Below are 26,929 nucleotides of genomic sequence, written 5' to 3' on the forward strand. Positions count from 1 at the left end.
CAAAGGCAATCATCATTATTATTTATTTTATTGTACTAAAAATAAAGTTTCAAATAACCCAATAAAAAATTTCGGCAGCTGATGATTTTCGCAGCTACCGAATACCGTGAACCCCCGTTCGTTTGACCGTATTTAACACCCCACACTGAGAAAACTTTTCGTATCCAGCTTTCCACGAGCGATAATGGCGATTGGCGAATATTGAGCACAAGTGGGCACAATCTTTTGACATTCATTGCAGGAGCGTCGAGTTCGCTCCACCCTATCGGCAGGCAACCATGTTTTCGCTGCCAACATCTCGTGCGTGCGAAAATGAGATAGCATGTCAGCACTGCGTTTCACTCAACTGCCAGCAGTCTGATTTGGGCCCGCTGTCAAATTTTAAGTCCAGGACATGTTGTCACTGACGTTCACTGCAGCTCGTTATAGAGATGTCGATGGGTTGGGTCCAATCAATGGGTTTCCATTAAGGCGTATAAGTGCGTAGCAATCAGAGATTACTTTTGTGATCATTTGAAGATAGAACTAACAAAAGGGCGAATGTCGCAAGCGTAAACAAACCGAGTGAGGGTTGATTTTCCTATGCTGGTCCAGCAAAAAATAACTCTCACTCGTTTTGTTTATACATTTGCGACATTCGCCCTTTTGTTAATTCCATCTACACTGAGAAAACTTTTCGTATCCAGCTTTCCACGAGCAATCCAGCTTTCCACGAGCGATAATGGCGGATATTGAGCACAAGTGGGCACAATCTTTTGACATTTATTGGAGGAGCGTCGAGTTCGCCCTGACGGAGTTACTATGGATACATTCATGATTGTTTGTTGTTCGAGTGTAAAAATGTAAACATTGTTTAATTTTGCAGATCAGCTGAAGTGACTACTACGAGATATAAATATACTGACTCCAGTAAATACAAAGACTATAAAGGGAAATTTAAGAGTACCAACAGAGAGATCGCTGGTTCGACCAATGGAGCAGATTTAGGTGAGTTCAGCTTGGACGATGCCGACTACGACACCATTGCCAACAATGCCATGCTAGTGCAGAAAAGACTGCACAACGAACAAAACGTGTTTATCATTCAACCATACATAAAGTGGGGACCGAAAAAGTCTTCCAGCAAATCAGAACATCAACTTGCGGAGGCGGAAGCGTTGGTTCGTTCGATACCCAAATGGACAGTAGAGTACGCCCTGAAAGTTCCGCTGGAATCGCTAGATAAAAAGCATCTTTTTGGCGCTGGGAAACTGGAAGAAATTAAAATGTGTTTGCAAAACCTGCAAACTTCGTAATGGTAACGTAACGTAATGGACCGTTATTCTGTAGTAATACAGATTCTGCGCTTGCATGCCATAAGCACTGAAGCTAAACTGCAGGTTGCAATGGCCGAAATTCCATACACTTGGAATCAGATGAAGGATCAAGACTCTATCAGTACTAAAAGTCGTATTTATCTTACCGATTCACAAAGGCACATGCTTCGCATCCGCGAGAGAAAGCTGAAAAATGAACTGGCATCTATTCGGTCGCATCGCGATTTGCTCCGCAATAGACGCAAACAGAAAGCCTATCCAATTGTTGCTGTCGTGGGCTACACCAATGCCGGTAAAACCTCTCTGATTAAAGCCTTCACCGAGGAAAAATCTCTCGAACCGCGGAATCAGCTATTTGCCACGTTGGATGTAACGGCTCATGCTGGCTGGCTTCCATGCAAGCTGGAAGTACTCTTTATGGACACCGTCGATTTTATGGCGGATATCCCGACGGGATTGATCGATGCTTGCCGATGTCATCGTCCATGTACAGTTGCAAGAAATTGAGCGGCAAATTCTGGTCGTTACCGGTTGCCAAAAGCTTATTATACGCGTTCCTATGGGCGGCCAAGAGGTGGCTTGGCTATACAAGAATGCAACTGTAACAGAAACGGCTGCCGATCCTCGGGATAGTCAGCGGCTGCTGGTCGGAGCGGTGATTACCGAAGCCAAACTACAACAGTTTCGGCATCTGTTTGTTTAGAGAAGGGCTTCGTGAGCCTACGCGTAACTTCATCCATTAATACAACGAGTTGTGCAAAGTAATTAAGTGTAGTTCATGTAAATAAACACACAAGTGGTTGATAGCAAGAGTGAAAAAATATTATCTTATTGAACGAAAAATTCGACTTTTTGTATTCAATAACCAGGTCCTTCAAAGCGCTGGAATATATGAAAGCCTTGAAAGACGATTTTAATGTGCAGCCGATTGCATTTCAACATTAAAATTTACGACCACAAAAAACTTAAATCAATAATTGTTGGCGTCTAATTTTAACGAATCTAGCAATGGCTGTCATCTAAGCTGTAACATTAACCGAATTAACCGGCGAGTTGTGTCTTAAAGCTAACAAGTCGTAATTAATTTTATTTATCTATTAATCTCTTTAGCTGATCTGCAAAATTGAACAATGTTTACAATGTTTACACTCGAACAACAAACAATCATGCATGTATCCATAGTAACTCCGTCAGGGCGAACTCGACGCTCCTCCAATGAATGTCAAAAGATTGTGCCCACTTGTGCTCAATATCCGCCATTATCGCTCGTGGAAAGCTGGATAATGGCGGATATTGAGCACAAGTGGGCACAATCTTTTGACATTCATTGGATGAGCGTCGTGTTCGCCCTGACGGAGTTACTATGGAAACATCCATGATTGTTTGTTGTTCGAGTGTAACAATGTAAACATTGTTTAATTTTGCAAATCAGCTGAAGTGTAACATAACTAAACGGATTCAAACTTTTATAGTGGTTTGCGGCCATAATTTGCTGAAGGCACTGGCTCAGAATATTTTTTTCATAATCGTGCGAATTAAATATTCGAAACATTACACATTAACGCAAACATTAACTTCATGTTGGTCGAGCCGTTGTTAAGTTTCCTCTCGAACAGCGTCTCGATTTGATAAGAAACTTTCCGTTACATTCTCCCTGAAGTTTGCGAATACTTCGAAGTCACAATCCATAAAACTTCTTGTCCGTTCAATTATGTTCCTCTTTAGCTGATCTGCAAAATTGAACAATGTTTACATTTTTACATTCGAACAACAAACAATCATGAATGTATCCATAGTAACTCCGTCAGGGCGAACTCGACGCTCCTCCAATGAATGTCAAAAGATTGTGCCCACTTGTGCTCAATATCCGCCATTATCGCTCGTGGAAAGCTGGATAGTTTCTATGTGTCCCACATGTAGATTTTTGCAATGTGCCCCAGTAAATGATCTTTATGTGCCAAACAGTTATCATTTATGTGCACGCGAAAAACTTGCAAATACTATTCGTATGCGTATAATTTTTATGCGTATAATTGCACATACTATTCATACGCGTATAATTTTTATGTGTATTTCTGGGAGCATTGTGTTTATATGCGGCTCATTAGAATCATATATGGAATTTCATATGAAAATTTACTATTAGTTATGTGCAGAATATTTTTAGTGTAGATTTATGAATTACTTATAGCGAATTCATAAATTAACCTGGCTCAGGTCGATTAGCACTCAGTTTTAATCGAAGTGCTGTCAAAGCGTTCATAAATTAACCGAGATTGCATCTCGGTTAAACTGACAGCATTCAGTTTGAAGCGCAGGTTAAAACTGTCTAGCATTACGGGTCGATCTGTCAAACTGCGCGTATCGTTCATAAATTTCGGGTTCGAGTTAACACGAACCCAGGTTAATTTATGAATTCGCTATTAGGGTACCGCCAGAGCAGATGCGACAGCGACGCGACACGACTTCGCTCACATTCATTTAAATACGCAGCTCTTTTTCGCTGGAAGCAGGGCTATGCATTTAAAACCATGTGAGCGAAGTCGTGTCGCGTGCACTCTGTACGGGGCCTTAGGTAATCAATGGTAATAGGCGAGTTCGAGCAAAACTAATAGCAGCCGTTCGCTACCTGGTTGTGATTATGGGAACTACAAAAAAAGCGCAATTCCCAAAATGCTTGCTGGTACCTATATGGAACTCGACTTTAAATGTAATATTTTATTGAATTACCAACAGTGGGAATGATGAAAATGGATAATAAAGGTAAGAAAAAGTATTACCTTTCACTTGATATATATTGTTTCTGTTTCGGGAGATTATTAGAGCTTCGCAAGTGTATTTATGTTTACGAACTGATAGGTTACCGTGGACCCCCGTTCGTTTGACCATTTTTAATCTGAACACTTTGTCGGAGCCGTGCCAGGCTCACGGGGGATGAAACAAAATCGCTTCCTAGCCTTGTTGCGGCATAAGCAACATGTCTTGACAAGACCGAACAGGAACGTTGCCGCTCAAGCTAGGAGCCGTCAGGAAAACGAGTGTTCTGTTCAAGCACTTGCGGATAACAATTTACTCTTCTTTCTAATCCTGAAAAGGACGGGTTTGGTCCGCAAGTCCATCGACAGCTAGCACTCAACCAGTGGGGGGCTGCATTTGTGTTCTGCATAGGCACCGGCGGATAACAGGATGGAGAAAATAAACCTTTCTTGTCCTTAAAAGGACGATTTGGTCCGCAAGCCTGCTGCAGCAACACTAAGCCAGTGGAGTGGACTGTATATACATCTGCTACTTCCCAGGACGTCTTCAGAGGATGTGAAGGAAGCACTAGTTTACTCTAAAAACTACTCCATTTATTCTTCTTGATGTTAACAGATTGAAATGTGGAAAAATACTGAATGCCGCGCTAGTGCGCGGACTGGTTATATAGCGTAAAAATCTTCTTCTTCCCTGCTGCTGCTGCTGCTGCTCGCCTCGTACGTAACATGTGAAATGGCAGAACGCGAAAAAAAGGTGTGGCTAATTTCGCAGCGGTGGTTCGATGTCTTGATGCTGTTGTTGTTATTGTTGGTGCCTGTGGTGATTCGCGCTTGCGCGTGAACATTCTCCCCCGGGCTGAGAAGCATTCTCGGAACAATTCTCGAATCAAGGGGTCGGACACTCAGCACATAGTGCCCCGGCACTGCAGAGATATCAAACGGCACACCTCTAAAGCCTTATAAAAATAACATTTATAGGGCTTTACACACCTCCGGTTCAATTTTACATATGAAATGGGAGCACTGCCAGTTGTCAAAATCATCTCGCACGGTTGCCAGATCTATCAGATTTTAACGAATTTAACAAATCTTGCAGTTCGGCACTTTCGGTACAGCATCGGCACAGCTCGGTTCGTTTCAAGTCGCCTAACATAAAAACGGCTGTGCCGAGTGACCGACCCCTTGTCTCGAATAGTTGAATATTATCCTCGATGGGAAGCACTGCAATCCTTGATACTGGTCGCTTGTAAACAGTGTTACCCACCATGACGTCGACTGTACGAACCAGTCCATCGGAGCCTGGATATGTCCGCATAATCCTTCCCAATTTCCAGCTCATTGGTGGCAAATTTTGGTCTTCCAGAAGCACTATCATTCCTGGCTGTAGATTATTCTTCCTTATTTGGTCCTTGGTTCGTTGTTGTAAAGTTTGCAAGTAGTTATTTTTCCATTTCTTCCAAAATTCGTCTCGTAGTCTTTGTACAAACTGCCAACGATCAAGACGGTTGACAGGAACATTCTGGTAACTTGGTTCCGGGATGGCGGTAATCGCTCGTCCAAGTAAAATGTGTCCAGGTGTACATACCTCGGGGGCGTCAGCATCAGGTGACGTAGCATAAAGTGGTCGGGAATTCAATATAGCCTCAACCTGTGTCAAAACTGTCACGTATTCCTCGAAAGTCAAATGAGTATCTTTCAAAGTTCGCTTCAAGTGATATTTAGCACTCTTTACGGCCGCCTCCCAAAGACCACCAAAGTTCGGAGCCTCAGGAGGAATAAAATACCAAGCTATCTCCTTTGGTTGACAAAAACCCTCAATTTTATCGACACTATATTGAGATCGAAACATTCTGTACAGCTCGTTCAGTTCCGCTTTAGCACCCTGAAAATTGGAACCATTATCTGAGTGTATTTCACGGGGCTGCCCTCTTCTGCTGGTAAATCTGTGCAATGCACCAATAAATGCATCGGTGGTCATGTTCGACACTAGTTCCAAGTGCACAGCTCGAGTAACCATGCACACGAATACGGCAATATATGCCTTCTCTAAAATCGACTTCCGTTGGCCTTTCTTGACATATATGGGGCCTGCGTAATCCACTCCAGTCACTTCAAATGGAAATGCAGGTGTCACGCGACAAGATGGCAAATTCCCCATTTGTTGGCTTGCCTTTGTTGGTTTGGCACGAAAACAGGTGACGCAACTCCTGGTGATTTTCCTTACAGCAGATCTACCTTCCAGTAACCAATACCGTCCTCGAATTATTACTAGTAGACTCGATGGTCCAACGTGTAAGTTTTCAATATGGTAAGCGCGTATTAACAGATCGACAATCGGGTGCCTCGGCAAAATGTATGGATGTTTGGCCATGATTGATATAGACGATTTTTTTAGTCTACCACCTACTCTGAGCAGTCCGTCCTGGTACACTGGGTTCAGCGAACCAATTCTTTTACACGGTTCGTTGTTTTCAATACGGCTAATTTCGTCTCCTAAGATTTCATGCTGCACCACCTTGATGATCACAATCATCGATTCTCGGAATTCAGAAACAGTGAGGTGACGTTTCAGATTGCGGAGATTACAATTCTTAATTTTGCAGTTAGAGATGAAACGTAGAACATATGCGATTACCCTTTGCAGTTTACGAAAGGAGCTAAATTTGGCGAAAACGGGAAGATCATCAACATTATAGGTGACTGCAGAAATAAAGGCAGTCGTTTTCATCTCAGGCAATTCATCATCCGATATCGGATCAGGAGATTCAATTTCGTAGTTTATTGATTGCAAGAAAAGAGGACCCTTCCACCACAAATCATTGGATAGTAAGGCTTTAGGCAACGATCCTCTTGACACAATATCCGCGGGATTTTCCTTAGTCGGAACATATTTCCAAGTGTAATTCTGTGTTTCATTGATAATCTCAGTCACTCGGTTGCGAACAAACACTTGGAGGGTTGGTAATGGTTTGCGTAACCAAGCTAGCACAATCTGGCTATCAGACCAGAGAACAACGTCGTCGAAATTTACCTTTATGGTATCGATTACCTTCACCATCAGTCTGGATAACAGGCGAGCTGCTAACAACTCTTTGCGAGGAATACTTAATTCTGCTATTGGGGCGACTTTCGATTTACTACATAACAGTCGCAATGCGGCGCTTCCATCGGAAAAAATACTTCGAACATATAAAACCGCTCCGCACGCAGCAATCGAGGCATCCGAAAATCCATGGATCTCCATAGTAACGAAGTTGGGAAAAATAACACGTCGAGGGACCGTCATTTCATTCATTTGTGGCAGAGTATCTCGAAACTTCAACCAGGAAACAAGCAGTTCTCCTTCAAGATTCTTATCCCAGGATAGGCCAGCGGTCCACAATTTTTGCATAAGAATCTTTGCCACTACTACGATGGGAGAGACTAAACCCAACGGATCGAACAACCTTCCAATTTCCGAAAATACCTTTCTCTTGGTGAATAATTCATGTGGGTCGGCCGAGGTCTTCGTAACGAAAAGAAATTCATCTGATTGTGGACTCCAGGTGAGTCCCAGGGTTTTGATTACTTCGCTGTTGGTTGGACAATCCAGTCGTACTAATTTCTCCCTATTTTCTTCAGGGACTTGGCTCAGCAATTTCGAACAATTTGAACTCCACTTGTGGATGGGAAATCCACCAAGCTGAAGCATCTCTTGCAACTGACGCTGTGCTTCTACGGCTTCTTCGACGCTCGTGGATCCAGAAAGGATATCGTCGACATAACAATCTTCTAAGATAATTTTGGACGCAAGCGGAAATCGATCACCCTCATCGTTGCACAACTGGACCAGGCTTCTGGTGGCAAGAAAGGGGGCTGAAGCTGTCCCGTACGTCACAGTCTGCAGCTCCAAAACTCGTAATCGCTGGTTGGATTCCGTGCGCCAAAAAATCCTTTGGAATGGAGTATGACATGCAGCAACTAATACCTGCCGATACATTTTGGCTATGTCAGCGGTAAACACGACGACATGTAAGCGAAATCGGAGAAGGATACTGAATATATCGCTTTGAACAACACCACCGACATGAAGGACCTCATTTAAAGACTTGGCTGCTTGATAGGGCTTGGCTGAAGCATTAAACACTACCCTTAACTTCGTTGTCGAACTGGTTGGTCGCAGTACTGCATGGTGAGGCAAATAATAACGCCCTTGAGAAGGATCATCATTGGCTTCATCTACTTCTTGACAATGACCTAATGCCTCGTACTCAGCAATAAACTCTGAATAAAGTTTTTTCAAGGTAGAATCCCTTTTGAATCGTCTTTCAAGCATCAGAAAACGGCGAAGAGCGACAGATCGGTTGTCCTGCAGCATGGAAATATCTTCATGGAAAGGGAGCGTGACTATGTATCGTCCGGTTGACGTACGCCGATGGGTAGATCGAAAAATTTCCTCACACGTATCTAATTCATCTTTCTCCTTTGTAGGCAGCGAAATATCCTCAACTTCCCAAAAACGACTAATTGTATCATTAAGAGTACCTAGTGATGCAGTGTGAGCTAAAACAGCATTGGAGGTTTCTGTGTGGAATTCGCCAGAGAAAACCCAACCCAGATGAGTTTCATGGAGCTCGGGAAGACCATCATCAAGAAAAATTTGACCGGATTTCAACAGTGTGAAAAACTTCGAAGCACCGATCAACATGTCGATTTTACTAGGCACATGGAAGGTGGGATCTGCCAACTGCAATCCAGCGGGAATTGGCCACGACGAAACATCTATCTTAACGGAAGGAATAATACTGGTTACTTTTGGTACCACAAGGCATTCCACATCAGTAGAAAAATTGGAACACCGAGAGTAGATTTTTACTGTTAGCTTTTCCCTTGCATAAATCTTCGCTCCACCAATTCCGGTAATAGGCACGTACACCGGCTCACGGGAAATCATCAATCGGTTGGCAATCGCTTCAGACAGAAAGGAGACTTGAGAGCCGCTATCTAACATCACTCGACAAGGAATTGATTGACTATCGGCACTCTCGAGGCTCACAACGGCAGTTAACAGCATCGCGGTTTTTACAGTATGTGAATGATTGCAGGAACATGGCGTGGCGCTTGTTGAAGGAAAAACATTGGGACTTGCACTAGCTTCGGCGACGATACTACAAGATTCCTTTTCAGAAAGGGTTTCCGTCTCGGAGGGTTTTGCTTGGAAATCTTCGTGAAGGAGGGTATGGTGTCGTCTTTGACATTTCGAACAAGTACGCTTGGAAGAACAATCTTTGGCACAGTGGCCCGGTCGGAGGCAATTAAAACAAATTCTTAATTGCTTTACTTTGGTTTTGCGGTCTGAAACATGCATCTTGGCAAAAACGGGGCACTCAAAATGACGATGCATTTCACCACAAATCTTACATTGACTTTCAGAATTAGAGGACGTGACAGTATGGACCTTTTGATTCACAGGCTTCATTGGCTTAGAAGAAGGCTCCTTCGCCGCCACAGGATGACGAGAATTTTGAAAACGCTCAAGAATTTGGCACTCACCTTTTAAAAACAGCAACGTATCGTCATACTTTGGTAACTCACCATGGGCTTGGTTCCGTTCCCACAGCTGTGGAGTGCGATCGTCCAAACGGGAGATTAGCAGCTTCGTAATGATAACACCAGACAATTCATCCACTGCCAGACCCTGGTACTGCAACGCTGCAACATGCCGTTCACATGACTTTGTTAACTCCAACAGGTCCTTGAAGTTGCCTTTCGCCATCGGTTTCAGCTGGATCAAACCTTCAACGTGTGTATCCACAATGACACGTTTGTTCTCAAACTGCTCTTTTAACTGTTTCCAAACTTGGCTGAAGTTGTTATCTTGTATCATCTTGGCGTTAATTAAGCCGGCCGCATCACCTACCAGAGCTTTGTCAAGGTAATGCAGTTTGACGGCATCTGAATCGCCACTTTTCATCACAAGATCCTCAAACATGGCCTTGAATTTCGGCCAATTTTCCACTCGACCGTCGAAAGAAGGTACCGGTGGTCGCAAAGGATGATTTTGCACGATCACCGGGGCAGCACCACTAGTGAGAGCAACCGTAGGAACAGGTTTGGCAAAACTCTCCACTAGACGCTCTAGCCGATCGAGCGCTTCGGTATGAAGAACATCAAACTCATCCAGCTTTTCGTCTTGTTCTTCTATTCTAGTTGGTGGGATTTTTTCCATCACTTCACGATGGACTACTGTGTACTCGGCATAATGTGTTTCCAATTTCTTGCCGTACACTTTTAGTAGCGATACACTAATTAACGACGGATCATCTTCCGCGTTTTCCAAATTGTTGTTAATTTTTGTCACTTTGCCTTTTATCTGGCCGCGCTGGTGAATGAGCAGCTGCAGCTCATCGCTGTCCGTGTTGGACCTCTTGGGTGTACGGGAGACAGACATTATGGCGAATTAACCTTTCACTATGCACTTTCTTCTTTACTTTCCACTCAAATGTCTAATTTAAATTGTTCGATTCACACAAATTTGTTTAACTTTTCGGTTTTCACTAATCACTATCAACTTTTGCTACTAGCCTTCCCTCCACATCCTCATCATACTCCGTTTTTAGTAGCGCGCAAACGGTCCCTTCGATCCGGCTCGAAGGACCATGTCGGAGCCGTGCCAGGCTCACGGGGGATGAAACAAAATCGCTTCCTAGCCTTGTTGCGGCATAAGCAACATGTCTTGACAAGACCGAACAGGAACGTTGCCGCTCAAGCTAGGAGCCGTCAGGAAAACGAGTGTTCTGTTCAAGCACTTGCGGATAACAATTTACTCTTCTTTCTAATCCTGAAAAGGACGGGTTTGGTCCGCAAGTCCATCGACAGCTAGCACTCAACCAGTGGGGGGCTGCATTTGTGTTCTGCATAGGCACCGGCGGATAACAGGATGGAGAAAATAAACCTTTCTTGTCCTTAAAAGGACGATTTGGTCCGCAAGCCTGCTGCAGCAACACTAAGCCAGTGGAGTGGACTGTATATACATCTGCTACTTCCCAGGACGTCTTCAGAGGATGTGAAGGAAGCACTAGTTTACTCTAAAAACTACTCCATTTATTCTTCTTGATGTTAACAGATTGAAATGTGGAAAAATACTGAATGCCGCGCTAGTGCGCGGACTGGTTATATAGCGTAAAAATCTTCTTCTTCCCTGCTGCTGCTGCTGCTGCTCGCCTCGTACGTAACATGTGAAATGGCAGAACGCGAAAAAAAGGTGTGGCTAATTTCGCAGCGGTGGTTCGATGTCTTGATGCTGTTGTTGTTATTGTTGGTGCCTGTGGTGATTCGCGCTTGCGCGTGAACACACTTTTTAATTTGAACCCCGTTGGTTTGCACGACGTGCAAATTAAAAATGGTTCAAATGTCATTCTCAACATGACATCATTTGTTCGATTCGTTTGTACTGACCTAGCGTGTTTAATCGGTTTCACATTTCGTTTTCCTAACGATTAAGAGAGAAATCCGATCGGAAAATGCAATATTCGCACTTGCAACTGCCAACTAAAACAAACCACCAAAACAATAACAAAGATCAGGGCGGCCAGTTCACATAGATTTCAGCATATTTCGGGTTACCAGTTGTTCAAATTAAAAAGTAACCCCGTTAGTTTGCATGAGGAATCGTTCAAACGAACGGGGGTCCACTGTATATGTTTGGTTCTTGGCGCAGATTATGCTAATCACGAAAAAAAATTTGAAAACACATTGAAAAACACTGAAGACTGAAAATAATTGGTGATTCTCTATCCAGGATATGTAAACTTTACAGCTGACTCTATGTACTTTTGTTTCATGCGGTACAAAATCAAACATTAACATTTTTCTGCCATAAAGTTAATTAATTCGAATGTTTTCACTTGCCTTAACGTAAATAAACAAATTTCTTCCAATATTTCGCTATCTAAAATTCTGACAATTGAAAGGTTTAATCAAAAACTGCATTTTATTTCAGCTTTTTTCAAAAATGTATGGAGTTTGACAGCGATTTTACTTTTCATCACTTTTTTTATGCAGCGCCTCTAAGCGGGCGATAGCTTGTCAAAAACGCCTATCAGTAGTATAGTAATCAATGAGCAGCCTAAGTAATCATTGGTAATCATGATTAATTTTTAGTATTCTAAAGAGATTGATTACTGATGGTAATCAGAGGTAAACAGTGAAGTAATCTTCATTCTTCAAGCATTGCTCAGCTGGGGTAAAAAAAGTATATAAAGATGCATAAATATATTTAATATATTTATTAAATTTGAAGTGATTCGCCCCGTGGGTGCCTGCTTGCGTACCTAATTTTTTTATTTTTAAATCTGATGATAATGTTTATTTGTTACATAGAAAAACCTGGTTTGTTTGCTTTGAAAAAATACATAAATCTCAAATTACTGATTTCTATGATGATATTTGTACATATTCTTGCTAAACTTAAACACAGACACGTTTTGTTTTGTTTGCACCCATGTCAAGAGGTGCTCCTCTATTGATTTCCAGTAACAAAACTGAAACAAAAAAAATTAGTTTTTGACACCCAAAAAAATCTGTACCTATCTGTACTTTATGACAAAAATCTGTAATCTGTACCATACAGAATCTGTACCAAAAAGGTCGGAAAAATCTGTACTTTTCCAAATAAATCCGTACATGTGGCAACACTGGCACTGGCTATCCGTTTCAATGAAAAACCTGAAAAACTCAGTTTGTTTATATTTGTCAGTTAGGTCCTTTTGAAAAATTGTTGCCGATTTGAATGAATATTAAATTTTTGCTTTTATTATTGCTCTTTGCATTGAAAGTTGGATTTTGAACACACTTGTCCAGTCACACATTTTGTAGGTGAGAAAAGTTGCCAAAATTTCGTGGGAAAAAACCATGAATCTTGGTTGATTTCTATTTAAATTCTAATGCTTACGTAGAGTTGTTATCGACGCAAAGAATAATATAAAAATAGTTTCTAAATACATAATTCCACGCATAATTCATAACTTGAATAAATATGCAGCATATATGAAATAAATGAAAAATTAAATACTATTTGCTTTCCCTAACAACTGGTACTGGCGCCACTGCTAAATCAAATGTCAGCTCAGATGGGAGAGTTGTAATCTATAAAATCAATAACGATTATTGATAAAGTTTTGTTCTCGTTAATAATTAATAACGATAATATGGCAATATAAGCAAAAATACGTAAGAAATAGAATAAAAATGTTAAAATAATAACAAACCAAGAAGAAGATTTCACTTTAAACCCTCCAATTTTCGATATTCTTCCATGACGATAAAGTTTGATGGTATTATCGATATAAGATTACTAGCGATATTATCAGTAGCACACTTTTCATCACAGTTTTGAAGGTTGCACTTAATAACTGTGCAGTCCAATTGAGTGTGAAGAGCGCAATAATTCGAACGATTATGAATGATTAACGTGCATTATTCGACATTTTTTCACATTCATATTATTGTCAATTGCAAGGAAAATTGTACCATCCAAAGTGCGATATCGCTCATAAAAGTGCTATTTTAGCTTAAATCGTTTCAGTCTCTTCAGCGCACTTAGGCCCCGTACAGAGTAAGCGCGACAGCGACGCGACACGACTTCGCTCACATTCGTTTAAATTCGCAGCCCTGCTTCCGGCGAAAAAGTGTATTTAAACGAATGTGAGCGAAGTCGCGTCGCGTCGCTGTCGCGTTTACTCTGGCGGTACCCTTATTGCTTGGAAGATAACGAAAAAGTGCGCCGAAGATACAGGGGTTTGAAACGAACGTCAAATGCATATAGAGCTTGCTAATCTGCAGTTGTGTTGGTGGTTTGTTTTCCCCCAGTTTGAAAAACGTCATGGAAAAACCAACAGCAGCAGCAACAAATCGCGTGTACGTATACGCGGGATAGTGTGCGTACGGTAGCTGTCAGCAATCTCAATAGAGCTTGCTTAGCCCAGTGCAAAAGGCTACAAAAACTTATCGTTTTTCACTCAAACGTATGTTTTTTACCGGGGTATAACTGGGGGAAAACAAAAACAAACGTGTAAAATCCATGTAAAATCTAACAACAGCAACAATAAATTGCGCGCCTATTGAGATTGCTGACAGCTACCGTACGCACACTATGCCGCGTATACGTACACGCGATTTGTTGTTGCTGCTGTTGATTTTTCTATGACGTTTTTCAAACTGGGGGAAAACAAACCACCAACACAACCACAAATTAGCAAGCTCTATGTGTGCGTGCGGCAAACGTCAGCAAGCTCAATGATTGCAGTGTAACCGTTTTTTCTGACGTTTCGGTCCGAGTGACGGCTAACGCTTTATTCAATGGAAATTCTAATTGCCGGCGAACTAGTTGAAGGATGCTCTCTTCACTCCTACATGAGAAAGAGATAGCATGATTACATACCCTTGCGAAGATACCGAAACGATTTAAGCTAAAATAGCTCTTTTATGAGCGATATCGCACTTTGGATGGTACAATTTTCCTTGCAATTGACAATATTATTTTCTTTAAATTATCTGGCATCTTTGGAAGATCCCGATCTTTTTCACACAATAACAGACTGCTGTCAAAACAACTTAATACATTTTAAAAGATAAAAGTGTTTGTTAGCTTTTGTTATATTTTGGACTGAAAGAGCAAAAATTCACAGGTAATTGGAAACTTGTTAAATCAATTCTTGAACAAATGTAATTAGCTAAACCTCGGTTAAACGAGATTTAAACCACAATTCAAAAAACAGCATATTTTCCTTCTATAAATCGTGCGAATGTATGTCGTAAATTGACTTTATTTCCCAAACTAGAAATTGCAGCAAGCTTTGAACCAATTTTTTACAAAGTTTTTTTCGCTTGCAAAATTAACAAGAGTCAAAATTTGCAAAGAAGAATGAATAACCAAAATTTTACAGCATCAGAAGAAAACGTTCGTATTTTGATGGAAAACATTATTGGTGATGTTCCGAACATGGCCGCTGACTTGAAAGGGACTCAAACCGTGACTCACACCAACCCTGGTGATAGCTCCGGCCAAACAGACAATCGACGAATCTTGAAAATGAAACAAAAGTTGGCCAAACAAAATAATTTCATTTTTGAGCTCAAACGAAAAATCCAAACTTTGGCGTCACTTTCGCCGAAGTCTGCTTCCGATCACGAGGAACTTGCATTTCTGAAAAGCAGACTTGAGAAAGAAAATGCGCTGTTGAAGAATTTACTAAAGAGCCTAGTACAGGAGCAAAGAACAGACAAAGGACAAGTGTGGGAACCCATTCCGTTATGCAGTGATCCACTGGACGACGTATGTCGTAACCCTTGGGTGCTGGGAATTGTATCAAATCATAAGCAACGATTTTCGGTTGATTCGAATATTTCATCTGTTAGTTCAAAAAGTCATATAGATGATTCTATAGTTTATGCAGATGTGGGCGAGAGAATGCAAAAAGAGTTAATGAATCGAGACAGAGTCATAGAGATTTTGCAAAATCGTGTCGACATTCTTACTGCAGATGTAATGAAAGTTAGATGTGACAATGAAGCTATTCTCCAAAAATCACCAAAACACACTCATTTTTGCGAAGCGGATATGATGCACAGATTGCGTTTCTACAAAGAAAACACAGATGCTTTGGAACGAAATTTAAATCAAATGGGTGCTGCTCTAAGCATTATACGTTCCGAGCTAGGTACCAATTTAACCGAAAGTTCTCCAAAGTCAACAGCGTACCCTACATTCCAGGCAGTAAATTGCAATGACGATGTTAGCCATGATCAAACTAATTACTCACTTTTAAAACAAGACGATCAATACCAAAATTTACTAAAAAGTTATACAAAAAAATCTGACGAGTGCAAAATGCTAACTGATCGCCTTGCAAAAACTTGTTCCTGTCAGATGAACGAGTCGGAAAAAACAGAACTCGAGTTACTCAAAACTCGATGTTCCGAGCTGTTAGATGTACAAGGTGAGTTTAAAGTTCTGATGAAAGAACAAGGGGAACAATTGGATGAGTACCGCAGGAAATACCTAGAAGCACAGCAGAAGGTCGAAGAACAGAAGCTTCTAATGGAAAAACTGGATGTAAGAAATAGCAAAATAGAAGATCAAATTAACATCGAAGTACAGAGAATTAAAGCAAAATTTCAAGACAAACTACGCCAGCTAGCTCCATTTCCAAGCCTTTTAGAGTCCGAGCATCAAAAAGTAAAAGAATTAAGAAAGTCGAATGAGAAACTTTTGGATGAACTGAAAAAATCTGCAAAGGAGGTTAAAAATCTGGAGCAGCGCTTGCACCATGCTCATGCTTCACAAAATACAGAAATGGAAAAGGATTACAGTCTTTTGAAGGTTGAATTCGAACAGGTATCAGAATTGTTGGAAGACGCAGAAAAAGGCAAGTCAAAACTAGAAGATAAATTAGCAGCTGCACTCAAAGAGGTTGATGACGTTCGAGCGGAAACAGCAAACATTATTGCGAGAGCCAACATCCGTGCGCAAGAGGACAAGAAAACGACACTAGCTACACAACATGCGCTGGAAACTGAACTTGTTCAGTGTCGGGCCACTGCTGCCGTCACAATCAACAACCGCGAAGAGGCATTACGTGAAATGCAAAATCAGATAGCTGTCCTTTCGGCCAGTTTTGACGATGCTCAAATGCAAATACAGGCATTGCGAAACCAGATCACATTTTTGAAGAATGAACATCGTGGGTTAAAAGTTTAAATTGCTGAGAACTAATAAATCATTTTAAAAAATATAGTTTTCTCCTAAAAGCTTGTTTTTTTCTTGTTTTGCCGTCGACAATTGTAGACGCAAATGGGCAATTGACTCGACTGAATCGGACGCAATCGAATTTAAATTTTATTGTCCAATGATCAGTAGATATACGGGAGGGGGTTACAAAGGTACCAAGTTTGATTTTAGGTGTGTTATAAATGGTTTTTTTGAATCAATTGAAACCGAAATAAGTTAAAAACTTAGAGATAATTCACTGAAGCAAAGCAAAGCTTCATTCCGATACCGGAATTTGATCTACGGAATTTTTTGTCCGACACATGATGCTACACTCCGATTGTAAGTCATTTTCTCCCAGTCGAAAGGTACCAAGTTTGATTTTAGGTGTGTTATAAATGGTTTCTTTTGAATCAATTGAAACCGAAATAAGTTAAAAACTTAGAGATAATTCACTGAAGCAAAGCAAAGCTTCATTCCGATACCGGAATTTGATCTACGGAATTTTTTGTCCGACACATGATGCTACGCTCCGATTGTAAGTCATTTTCTCCCAGTCGAAATGTCCATACGACGACTGGTTTGTTTTGTTAGACCAGTTTCGTACCTTAAGGCCAACTGGGAGACATTAAAGTCATTGATTCAAAGAAAATAACAAGTCTTTTTATCTTCAGCACATCACGTATCAACAAATTTCAAAACTTCTTTGAGAATGGACTTCAACGAGGATCTAGAAAATTGGATGGGGAAATTGCCACAGGAATTGAAGATGGTCCCGATCATAAATCTCGCAATTCCGGGCTCACATGATACTATGTCGTATGGAATCAAAAACAAAGCACCAATTGCTCCCGACGCGGAACCGATTGTGGCAACACTTAACAAATTTATACCCTGCATAGTAAAACGTTGGGCTGTTACTCAGCGGTTGGACATAATCGAACAGTTGAAATGTGGGATAAGGTGAGTAACCAGAATCATTTGGATTAATATTATTATTACTGAAAATATTCCTCGTAACGAAACAGAAGCAATAAATACACGACCAATACATTCGCTCGTATCAAAGTTCAGACAATTCCATCAATGTCAGGGTTCATTACTCTAAAAATATCGTATTTGCATTATTATTTTGCATTTATTTTTCTTACTATACAGTGTATCTTATCTAGCTATACCGCCTTTATCGTTCTATTCTAAAAAAAATATTATCAATAAGTTGCAATTTTGTATAACATTTCCCGAAATTAAAAAGACATGCTCTCTTAATTATACCGTGAACGCGGGTAATTCCGATCAGCTCCTAATTCCGGTCACTCAACTAAAGTAGTCGATTTTTAAAAGATGGAATCAAAACCCATAGTTTATGGGAACCCTAATGATCAAAGCTTGGCAATGAGCTATAAATTTTAATTCAATTTTTTTAAAATCGGTTACTTTAGTTGAGTGATCGGAATTAGGAACTGATCGGAATTACCTGCGCTCACGGTACTTATTAAACATCATATTATATAACATCATCATAATCAGGCAAAGGAAAGTTTTGTTTTTATAGTATCGTCCACAATTAAACGGTTTTCTCAGCATGAGAGATATACACAGCGTGATCAATTTAATCGTTTAAATTATTTAAATTATTTCTAATTTAGATACTTCGATCTAAGAATTTGTATGAAAAGGCCCGAGGACAAGTTCTTCTTTGTGCATGGATTGTTTTGCGAGGAAATCACGGACTCACTGGAACAACTGAAGGACTTCCTCCGCACTCATCCACGAGAATTTGTTATACTAGATTGTCAACATTTTTATCTCTTCAATCCAACAGACCACTGCATGCTTTCAGCTGAATTGAATCGAATTTTTGATAAGAAAATATACTCTCGTAATGTTAGCCAATTGAAAGATTGCACTCTTGAGTCTGCTACTAGTAGTGGTAAGCAGGTGCTGATCGTATACCGTAGTGATGCGTGTGTAAATGATCGATTTTGGCTTAGTCAGGATTGGCCGACACCCTGGCCTAATGAAATAAAGGTTAAGAAGCTACGACAGTACCTGGACGAGTCGCTGGCACAACGCAATCCAGATACCGGTTATGTTTCGCAATGCGTCCTTACACCCACTGTTCGGTACATTGTACCACGGTTTATTTCTTCGCTGCGAACCACCTGTGCAAAAGAAGTAGACAAAAAGCTTACCGATTGGATCAAAATGCAGACACCAGGATTATTTGGTCCCGATGAAAAACCCAAATCAAATGTATTCTTAGCCGATTTCATTGATATTAAGGATAGCAATTTCTCCAAAATTGTCATAGCACTAAATAAAAAAATTCTTGATCAAAGTAATAGTGCAGAAAGCTCTCCGTCTCATAAGAGCACTTAAATCGCCAAAGGAAAAAGTTTATCGCGGACAATCATGGTAATGTTGAAGTCTTCTTAACGAACAAATTGTAGTTGTTGCAGGTCAGCACAATCTGATGTAGATAGGAAAATTTATTTTCAATGTTTAGAATTAGAATCAATGTAAATGTTTTCTGTGATGATACTTTAATGCGTGCGTACTCACTTTTATTAGGCTAAATTTCTGGGAGCAGTTCCGTGCAAAATTGGGTAACCGTTGTCCGGGATCTTTCCAGTATCAATATTTTTTTTAAATAAGTATGAAGTGCTAACCGAAATCTTAAATGTTTAAATACATAGTTAACTTTTTCTTGTATTACAATATAAAGAAATTTAATGCACAAGATGTTTGAGCTTATGTCCCAGCAATTGCATGAGTTTTTGGCTTTAAAATTGAATTCGTTTTTTAAGCAAAAATATTTTTTTCGACATATTTGACTAAGCTGATCCTAGAAAAATTAAGTATTGGTTAGCTGCTTAGTCTATCTACAAAACTTTATTGAAACTCAAAAGGGTCGGGACAACAGAGATGGTTGTTTTGTACGAATTTGCTCATTGTAAACTTCCAATTACACACACGGCTTAATTTGCAGCCTAATATTTATATCAAAAATAATACTAAAATCTATCAATGTATTTATTCTCAAAAAAGCAACAACAGTATTCAAGAATAATTAAATATTAAGGTTATATCAAATAGCAGTCATCATTGCGAGAACAATCAGTTCTTCAACATTATACTATACACTGACACTCAATTTACAATTTCAATTGATTCTCACTCAGGCCTGAGCTCCCAGGACAAAAAAATAGCAAAAATTTATTTACCATAGGTTAGGATAGTTTAGGACTTACATGTTCATATTCGTCACTACAGACCAAGTCAATTCATTCGAAAGGGTTCGCCAAAACCAGCTGGAGTCAGAGCGAAAAGACATCACGCGCCACCGTACCTCCTAGCTCAGCCAAAAGCGAAGCAAAAAGCCATGTTTGCGCTTCCTCTCAGTTAATGCCCCATTTCATAGCTAGATTTTAAAAAAATGGTATTTTGAAATCGTAAAATCGACTTGGATTAGCAGTCACAGACCACCCTAGTCTCAACTCACGTTCATGCAACGGTTTGACATGGACGCTTATCTTCTCTAAAATGTGTAATAGGTATAAGATTGATATTTAGGAAATCGACAGAAAAAAGATGTACCTTTTTTATAAAAAGAATATGGAATTGGTATATTATAGTCTTATTTTCTGCAAACACGCTTCAACGTTTTCGGGGAGTCTATTTTTCTGGGAGCTAGTGGGCATGGAATTTTTGATTAGGCAATATCGGTACAAAAAATAAACTTTTAACAGATATTTTAGTGAAGCAAGGTTGACTAACGCTCAAAGATTAATTATAGGTAAATCTACGGGCTACCGGATTAAAAAAATCTAAGCAGAGTACAAGTATCATGCGTTGGTGTTATTTTTCCAATTACACATAATTTACACCTATTAAAAAGTATTCAGAATTCAATCGCATCTTACTTACGCAGTCGCTTTAGTTATATTGTAGTTGACCATTCCTTTATATGCATCATTGACATCACATTCTGTAATAATGTATGAAACAAAGCATGCAAAATCAAAAGACAACGGATCTCAATTTAATTCAGTCTTTCTTGGGACCGCAGCTTCTATGTTGCGTCCAATAAAGTTGCATCTTTAGTTCAAAATTGGAAATTTGGAGACACCAGTTTCACTTTTAAAAAGCAACACAATAAAAATTTATTTATTTGCATTTTACCGGACGAAAATTTTGATCGCTTTCAAAGAGCTTTATTAGACTGATGTTAGCAAAACTTTTATTACTGCTTGGTTTAAAATGGTAGGTAATCTTTTTCATAGTTGGGAAATATTGAAATAGATAGCTATTTAGATTAAACTTTCTGTATATATATTCAATACAGGTACCACTTACTTTCCAAAAACTATGCATAAAATATTGCCATCATAAAAAAACGTTCAAAAACAAATTAACACGACATTATACAGGCACCGTACAAAAACGCAATTTGTGATAAAATTTGATGTTCGATGGTGAAATGAATAAATTATTATAGAATACTGTAGGCTTATCAGTTTTAATGAAGCTGCCGAAAATCAATTCAACTAGGCTATCATTTGGGATTTCGGGTAAATTTTTCAACGTCAAAATTTATATGGGACTCATATACCGCTTTATTCCGTCAACGAACTATTAGAATTTGGTTTTGCTTTTATAGAAAACTGCTATCAACTACATCTAATCTAGCAAACCATCGTTGCTACTTGTGGGTGTTACATTATTCACAAAATTGTTGAGTCGGAAGTTGCTTTTTCTTTGAATTTTAATCCATGACTATCAAGTTGCCTGTGTTTTACAAGGCTTTAATTGAAAGTTGCTTCATTTTGGGACGTTTTTTCTCGAGGCGCTTTCTTTCTTTCTCTTCCCAACGTCTTTGCTTCTCTGGATCATCATTAGCTAAAATTTTCTCTTTTTCCGCCTTGCGCTTCTCCTCTCGTCGTTGAGCTGCCGCTTCAGCACGTGCTGCATGGGTATTTTTCATAAATTCTTCCTCCACACGAGCTCGATTTTTATCAGACTTTGCTTTACCCTATAAAAAATAAACGGATAACATAATGCATACATTCGAATAAGCTATGATAATGTCAACTTGCTTCTTTTGACAAACGGAAGCGTCTTATGCGTTCCATCAAATAAAGTACTAGCACCAACAAAGGCTTCAACTCTTCCATTTCGATCTTAGGAGGTATATTAAAACCACAATGTAAAATGCGTTTAACCTCGGGTTGCTTGAGAGTGTTTGGATCTTCTTGCTGGACTGGACCACTATATTGATCCGATGCGTAAATATATTCTATAAGATGTGAATACTTATTTAATGCTGCTATCAGTCTGCTGTCTAATATGCTAGATGATGCTTCCGCAATCTCCGATAACAATGAATAACCGGGAATATTGTATTTTTCCTCAGTTTTGTTGACTAGAGTGCAAAACTTGCTCTGAAAATAAAATAATGCACAATTAGCAATATTTTTGGTGTTGTTACTATATCAACCTATACCAAATCGTTCATTTCTTTGCCCATTTTAGCAGCTTGCTTTTTATTGGCAACACAGAAAACAAAGTTGTCCATTGAGTCCGGAGACATTTCCACTTTTATATGCAGCTGATCGTTAACAGGCTTCATTATACCAGCAATTAACGACACTAAATCTTGCCGTTTGATCATTTTCAATTCAACTAGCATTCCCTCGCAGCAGGTTCGGCCACTGCACCAAAGCGTATACACACTTTCGCTTTCTTTTATAAAGCTTAAGGTGGATCCTTCAGTCTCCTTCTTACCATCGTCTCCCACAAGAACAAAATTATCTTCAAGAAGACTTTTGTGTGTGGATAGCCACAAACTTGCAATAGACGAATTCTTCTTGTTTCCATATAAATAGTTGGCAAAGTAAGCCATAAGACCAGCCAGCATTAACATTTCCATCCAATATGAATCCCAGTGAGTCCGAAAATGCATGGGAACCTTAGCCATCGTTAACTTTGGCTCAGTCTTTTTCGGATCTCCGTGTTTGATGTCATCGGCTTCATTTGTCGTTCCGTGAAATCCCTCAAATTCTTCTTCATCCTGAAAATGCTCGAATTCATTCTCTTCGTCTTCAACTACAGCTTCGTCCTCGTCGTTGTTGTCAATTTCAGCAAAGTCACTATCACTCTTTTTCACATTTCCATTAGATTTTGCAGTATCAGCAGCAATTATCTCGGGCTGCTGGGTACTGGCTACATTACCAACAATGAATTCTTCATCATCAAAATCTTCAAATTCGGCAAAATCATTATCTTCAAAATTATCAGCGAGAACTTGTAAGCTTGGCATCAGGCATAGAAATGCCAAAGCCAGAATAAATTTTAACCTCATAATTAAAATCCGAGAAAATCTGTAAAAAATAAAGAAGTCTGATATTTCAAGTATTATTTATTGGTATTTCCTCACCCGCAGTTCTCATGAGCTGTGCTGCCTCACTGTAGTAAAATAAAATTAAGACCAGACCACAAGTCCAGATTTTTCCTTTTTTGGAGTATTTATTTTTGTAGTTAAATGCACATTTGAGCATTAATGATTAATGTATTCCAATGTAAAACTACTTCGGCTTTGTAATTATCTTTTTAATTCAACCATAAAAACTAGGTGATATTGCAAAATCGTAATAGGTAGGTACTACAAATTTAATAACCACTCGTTAATCAGTAATCACTAATCACTGTGATCTAACCTGCACCTGCATCACCTAAAGCCCTATAAATGTAAAGTCAACTACTGATGTCATCACTGTCATCAAGTAAAGTATAAAGTAAAGTCAAGAGTAAAGTAAAGGGTGTAAAGTCTGCTCGACTGGGTCGACTATAAAGCTGGAATCACACGGACCGTCAGTGAACATCTTCGGCAGCGTATAGGGTATAGCTGGAATCACACTGACCATCAGCGAACATCAACGGCAACGTATCGTAACAGAACGTCAGTGATGGTTGCTTGCATTTTTAAATGAGCGCATTCACACGCGTCCGGAACGTCACATCACGGAACGTCAAGGCACTCGTGTGAATGCGCTCATTGAAAATACATGCGACCATCGCTGACGGTCAGGGGCTTGCGATGGGAGCCATGTTTTTGTTGCCAAGATCTCAGCACATCTTGACAAGGTTGGCAGCAAATTTACCTGTCAGACGGGCGCTTTTCCTGCAATCAGGGATACCAGATTTGCAGATTTGTCTGCAAATTGCAGATTTTTGGAACGGTCTTGCCACGGTCCTGCTAGGCAGCCATGTTTTTGCAGTCAACATCTAACCATTTGCGTAAATGAAATAGCATGACACCGCTATACGTGCTGTTCGTTTCACTCTGCAAAGCCGGGATGCTGGCAGATGGGTAGTATTTTCAAATCTAGGCAGATTTTTGCAAATAATACCCAAGCCGGCAGTAGATGATGGCTACGGTCAAACACATTGAGTTGGGATAGGGTTGCCAGTCCCTTGGGTCTTGCAGATCATTATAAATTTGCAGATATTTGCAGTTTTTATGACTTTTATTGTTTTGTTGCAGATTTTTGTTCGAAGCTCTTTAAACTTTCACAGACTTCCTAAAAAAGTGTGCAGATTTTCGCAGATTATTTTCAAACCAGAAAATTCGAGTAGCCGGAAAACTGCTCGATTTTTCCGGTTTTCGAGCAGTTGCAGACATTTTTTTAGAAAATATGGCATCTCTGCCTGCAATAGCGCCCTTCGTTAAGTCGACTGTCAAACACCGTTCGTTAAGATAGGGATAGCACCCCGCTGCTGACGGTCCGTTACGATACGTTGCCGATGATGTTCGCTGACGGTCAGTGTGATTCCAGCTTATATCGTAACCACCCCATCGGCAGGCAACCATGTTTTCGCTGCCAACATCTCGTGTGTGCGAAAATGCGATAGCATGTCAGTACTGCGTTTCACTCAACTGCCAGCAGTCTGATTTGGGCCCGCTGTCAAATTTTGAGCCCACACGCTTAAAAAATTTAACCCGCGAATGAATAAGATTAACTCAGAAATGAGTGACTTTCAACTCAAAAATGAGTAAAAATCGACTCACTATGACAAAAAGTGGAACAACCCAAAAATTTGAGTAATGGCAATTTCTAAATTCTGAGTAGTTTAGGTCGACCTCATAACTGAGTTAAATTTACTCGTAATTTGTGTAAGTACTACCCAGTTTTGGGTGAAATGGCACTCATTTTTGAGTAAATATTGCTCATTAATGAGCTTCTACGGTGGAACTCATAAAAGGAGTAAGAGCTACTCAAAATAGTGTGTAAAATATACGCATGTTTTGAGCTGTTCCACTTTTCGTGAAAGTGGGTCAAATTTTTTAAGCGTGCAGGACATGCTGTCGCTGACGTTCACTGCAGCTCGTTATATATACAGAGTGGCGACAATGTCAAAATTGGAATGATAATTATCTGTCAGTGTCATTCCAATCGAGCAGACAACCTATCCAACGCGTATGCAGGAAAGAGAAGGAAAACCCTAGGATAAACCGCATTGCATACATTTGGGATGACTTGGCGCCACTCTGTATATAGTCACTCTATAAATCTTGATGTCGCTGCCATCGCTGCTATGTAACTCCAGCACAAAGAAATATTGATAAAGGTACATGCATATTTTTTGATGCGTTTGGCAAACTATTTCTGGAGGGCGCTACCAACAGATTTTACACACAAAAAATCGATTACTTCCTTCGAGCCTGTTAATCTGTTCTCTGTGCTTTGAGTACCGCCAGAGTAAACGCGACTGCGACGCGATGCGACATCGCTCTCGCACAGAGAACAGATTAACAGGCTCGAAGGAAGTAATCGATTTTTTGTGTGTAAAATCTGTTGGCAGCGCCCTCCAGAAATAGTTTGCCAAACGTATCAAAAAATATGCATGTACCTTTATCAATATTTCTTTGTGATGGAGTTACATAGCAGCGATGGCAGCGACATCAAGATTTAGTTTGCCACTTACTGCTCGAGGGGTGCTCTATTGAAGGATTACTTGTTGATTACATAAAAACCTTTTACACACTTTTTGTTAATTACCTGGTAGTCTGTTCTCTGTGGCTCTCGTATATACGTTTAAAAAGGCAGCCCTTTATCGCCGAAAGCAGGGCTGCGTATTTAAATGAATGTGAGCGAAGTCGCGTCGCGTCGCTGTCGTGTTTACTCTGGCGGTACCCTAACCCGCGGATTTCCGGATAAACTAACGCGATTGGTCAAGGCGACGATGGATCGAGTAATGTGTGTTGTTCGAGTATCAGGGGCAGTCTCGAGTCCCTTTGGATCTCGAAGAGGGTTACGGCAAGGTGATGGGCTTTCATGTTTGCTGTTTAACATCGCTTTGGAGGGTGTGATAAGAAGAGCGGGTATAGACACGAGTGGCACGATATTCACGAAGTCCGTCCAGCTTCTTGGTTTCGCTGACGACGTTGACATCATTACACGTACCTTTGAGAAGATGGCGGAAACGTACATCGGACTGAAAGCTGAAGCCAAACGGATAGGACTTGTCATTAATGTATCAAAAACAAAATACATGAAAGGAAGAGGTTCTAAAGAAGTGAATGCTGACCTCCCTCCCCGGATTCATTTAGACGGTGATGAAATCGAGGTGGTAGAAGAGTTCGTGTATCTGGGCTCACTGGTTACCGCAGACAACGACACCAGCAGAGAAATACAAAGACGCATTATGGCAGGAAATCGTGCCCACTTTGGACTCCGTAGGACGCTGCGATCGAACAAAATTCGCCACCGCACGAAGTTAACAATCTACAAGGCGCTGATTAGACCGGTAGTCCTTTACGGCCATGAGACATGGACTATGCTCCTGGAGGACCAACGCGCCCTTAGTGTTTTCGAACGGAAGGTGTTGCGCACCATCTACGGCGGGGTGCAGATGGAAGACGGAACGTGGAGGAGGCGAATGAACCATGAATTGCATCAGCTGCTTAGGGAACCACCCATCGCTCACATCGCAAAAATCGGTCGCCTGCGATGGGCTGGGCATGTCGTGAGGATGTCGGACGACTGCCCGGTTAAAAAAGTTCTCAATAACGATCCGACTGGAACGAGACGGCGGGGCGCGCAACG

The 26,929-nt window shown here is 40.4% G+C and overlaps 4 protein-coding genes and 1 pseudogene across 5 annotated transcripts; 3 read left to right on the forward strand and 2 right to left on the reverse strand.

Annotated features, from left to right (window-relative positions):
* The first annotated feature begins 394 nt into the window (after positions 1-394).
* LOC128740198 (putative GTP-binding protein 6) lies at positions 395-2,019 on the forward strand (annotated as a pseudogene).
* A 2,716-nt stretch (positions 2,020-4,735) lies between these two features.
* LOC128740199 (uncharacterized) lies at positions 4,736-10,502 on the reverse strand. The gene is made up of 2 exons (XM_053835728.1): positions 5,252-10,502; positions 4,736-4,887 (listed from the first exon to the last, which is right to left on the reverse strand). Exons 1-2 carry the CDS (start codon positions 10,500-10,502, stop codon positions 4,736-4,738), a joined length of 5,403 nt encoding a protein of 1,800 aa, XP_053691703.1.
* A 4,473-nt stretch (positions 10,503-14,975) lies between these two features.
* LOC128740200 (uncharacterized) lies at positions 14,976-16,811 on the forward strand. The gene has a single exon (XM_053835729.1). It carries the CDS (start codon positions 14,976-14,978, stop codon positions 16,809-16,811), a length of 1,836 nt encoding a protein of 611 aa, XP_053691704.1.
* Positions 16,812-17,502: 691 nt separating this feature from the next.
* Positions 17,503-21,291, forward strand: LOC128742489 (PI-PLC X domain-containing protein 2). The gene is made up of 2 exons (XM_053838867.1): positions 17,503-17,783; positions 18,470-21,291. The coding sequence occupies exons 1-2, from the start codon at positions 17,533-17,535 to the stop codon at positions 19,200-19,202; spliced, it is 984 nt and encodes a 327-aa protein (XP_053694842.1). The 5' UTR covers positions 17,503-17,532; the 3' UTR covers positions 19,203-21,291.
* A 135-nt stretch (positions 21,292-21,426) lies between these two features.
* LOC128742185 (PAT complex subunit CCDC47) lies at positions 21,427-23,535 on the reverse strand. 2 transcript variants are annotated; one of them, XM_053838452.1, is made up of 4 exons: positions 23,266-23,535; positions 22,327-23,205; positions 21,920-22,264; positions 21,427-21,855 (listed from the first exon to the last, which is right to left on the reverse strand). In XM_053838452.1, the coding sequence occupies exons 2-4, from the start codon at positions 23,182-23,184 to the stop codon at positions 21,619-21,621; spliced, it is 1,440 nt and encodes a 479-aa protein (XP_053694427.1). In that variant the 5' UTR covers positions 23,185-23,205; positions 23,266-23,535; the 3' UTR covers positions 21,427-21,618. The 2 variants fall into 2 exon arrangements, with proteins under 2 accessions (XP_053694427.1, XP_053694426.1); XM_053838451.1 differs by having other exon boundaries at positions 22,327-23,203; positions 23,260-23,535.
* Positions 23,536-26,929: the final 3,394 nt, after the last annotated feature.

Source organism: Sabethes cyaneus, chromosome 3, assembly GCF_943734655.1.
Source record: "Sabethes cyaneus chromosome 3, idSabCyanKW18_F2, whole genome shotgun sequence".
Taxonomy (NCBI): Eukaryota; Metazoa; Arthropoda; class Insecta; order Diptera; family Culicidae; genus Sabethes; species Sabethes cyaneus.

Excerpts from the sequence above, each read along its gene's own strand:
- LOC128742185 (XM_053838452.1), bottom strand. The coding sequence starts at position 23,184 with ATGAGGTTAAAATTTATTCTGGCTTTGGCATTTCTATGCCTGATGCCA. Across the intron at positions 22,265-22,326 it reads GCAAAGAAATGAACGATTTG|AGCAAGTTTTGCACTCTAGT; the intron begins GTATAGGTTGAT and ends TTTTATTTTCAG. Across the intron at positions 21,856-21,919 it reads GCTTCCGTTTGTCAAAAGAA|GGTAAAGCAAAGTCTGATAA; the intron begins GCAAGTTGACAT and ends TATTTTTTATAG.
- LOC128740199 (XM_053835728.1), bottom strand. The coding sequence starts at position 10,502 with ATGTCTGTCTCCCGTACACCCAAGAGGTCCAACACGGACAGCGATGAG. Across the intron at positions 4,888-5,251 it reads TCAACTATTCGAGACAAGGG|GCACCAACAATAACAACAAC; the intron begins GTCGGTCACTCG and ends GAATCACCACAG.
- LOC128740200 (XM_053835729.1), top strand. The coding sequence starts at position 14,976 with ATGAATAACCAAAATTTTACAGCATCAGAAGAAAACGTTCGTATTTTG.
- LOC128742489 (XM_053838867.1), top strand. The coding sequence starts at position 17,533 with ATGGACTTCAACGAGGATCTAGAAAATTGGATGGGGAAATTGCCACAG. Across the intron at positions 17,784-18,469 it reads CAGTTGAAATGTGGGATAAG|ATACTTCGATCTAAGAATTT; the intron begins GTGAGTAACCAG and ends TTTCTAATTTAG.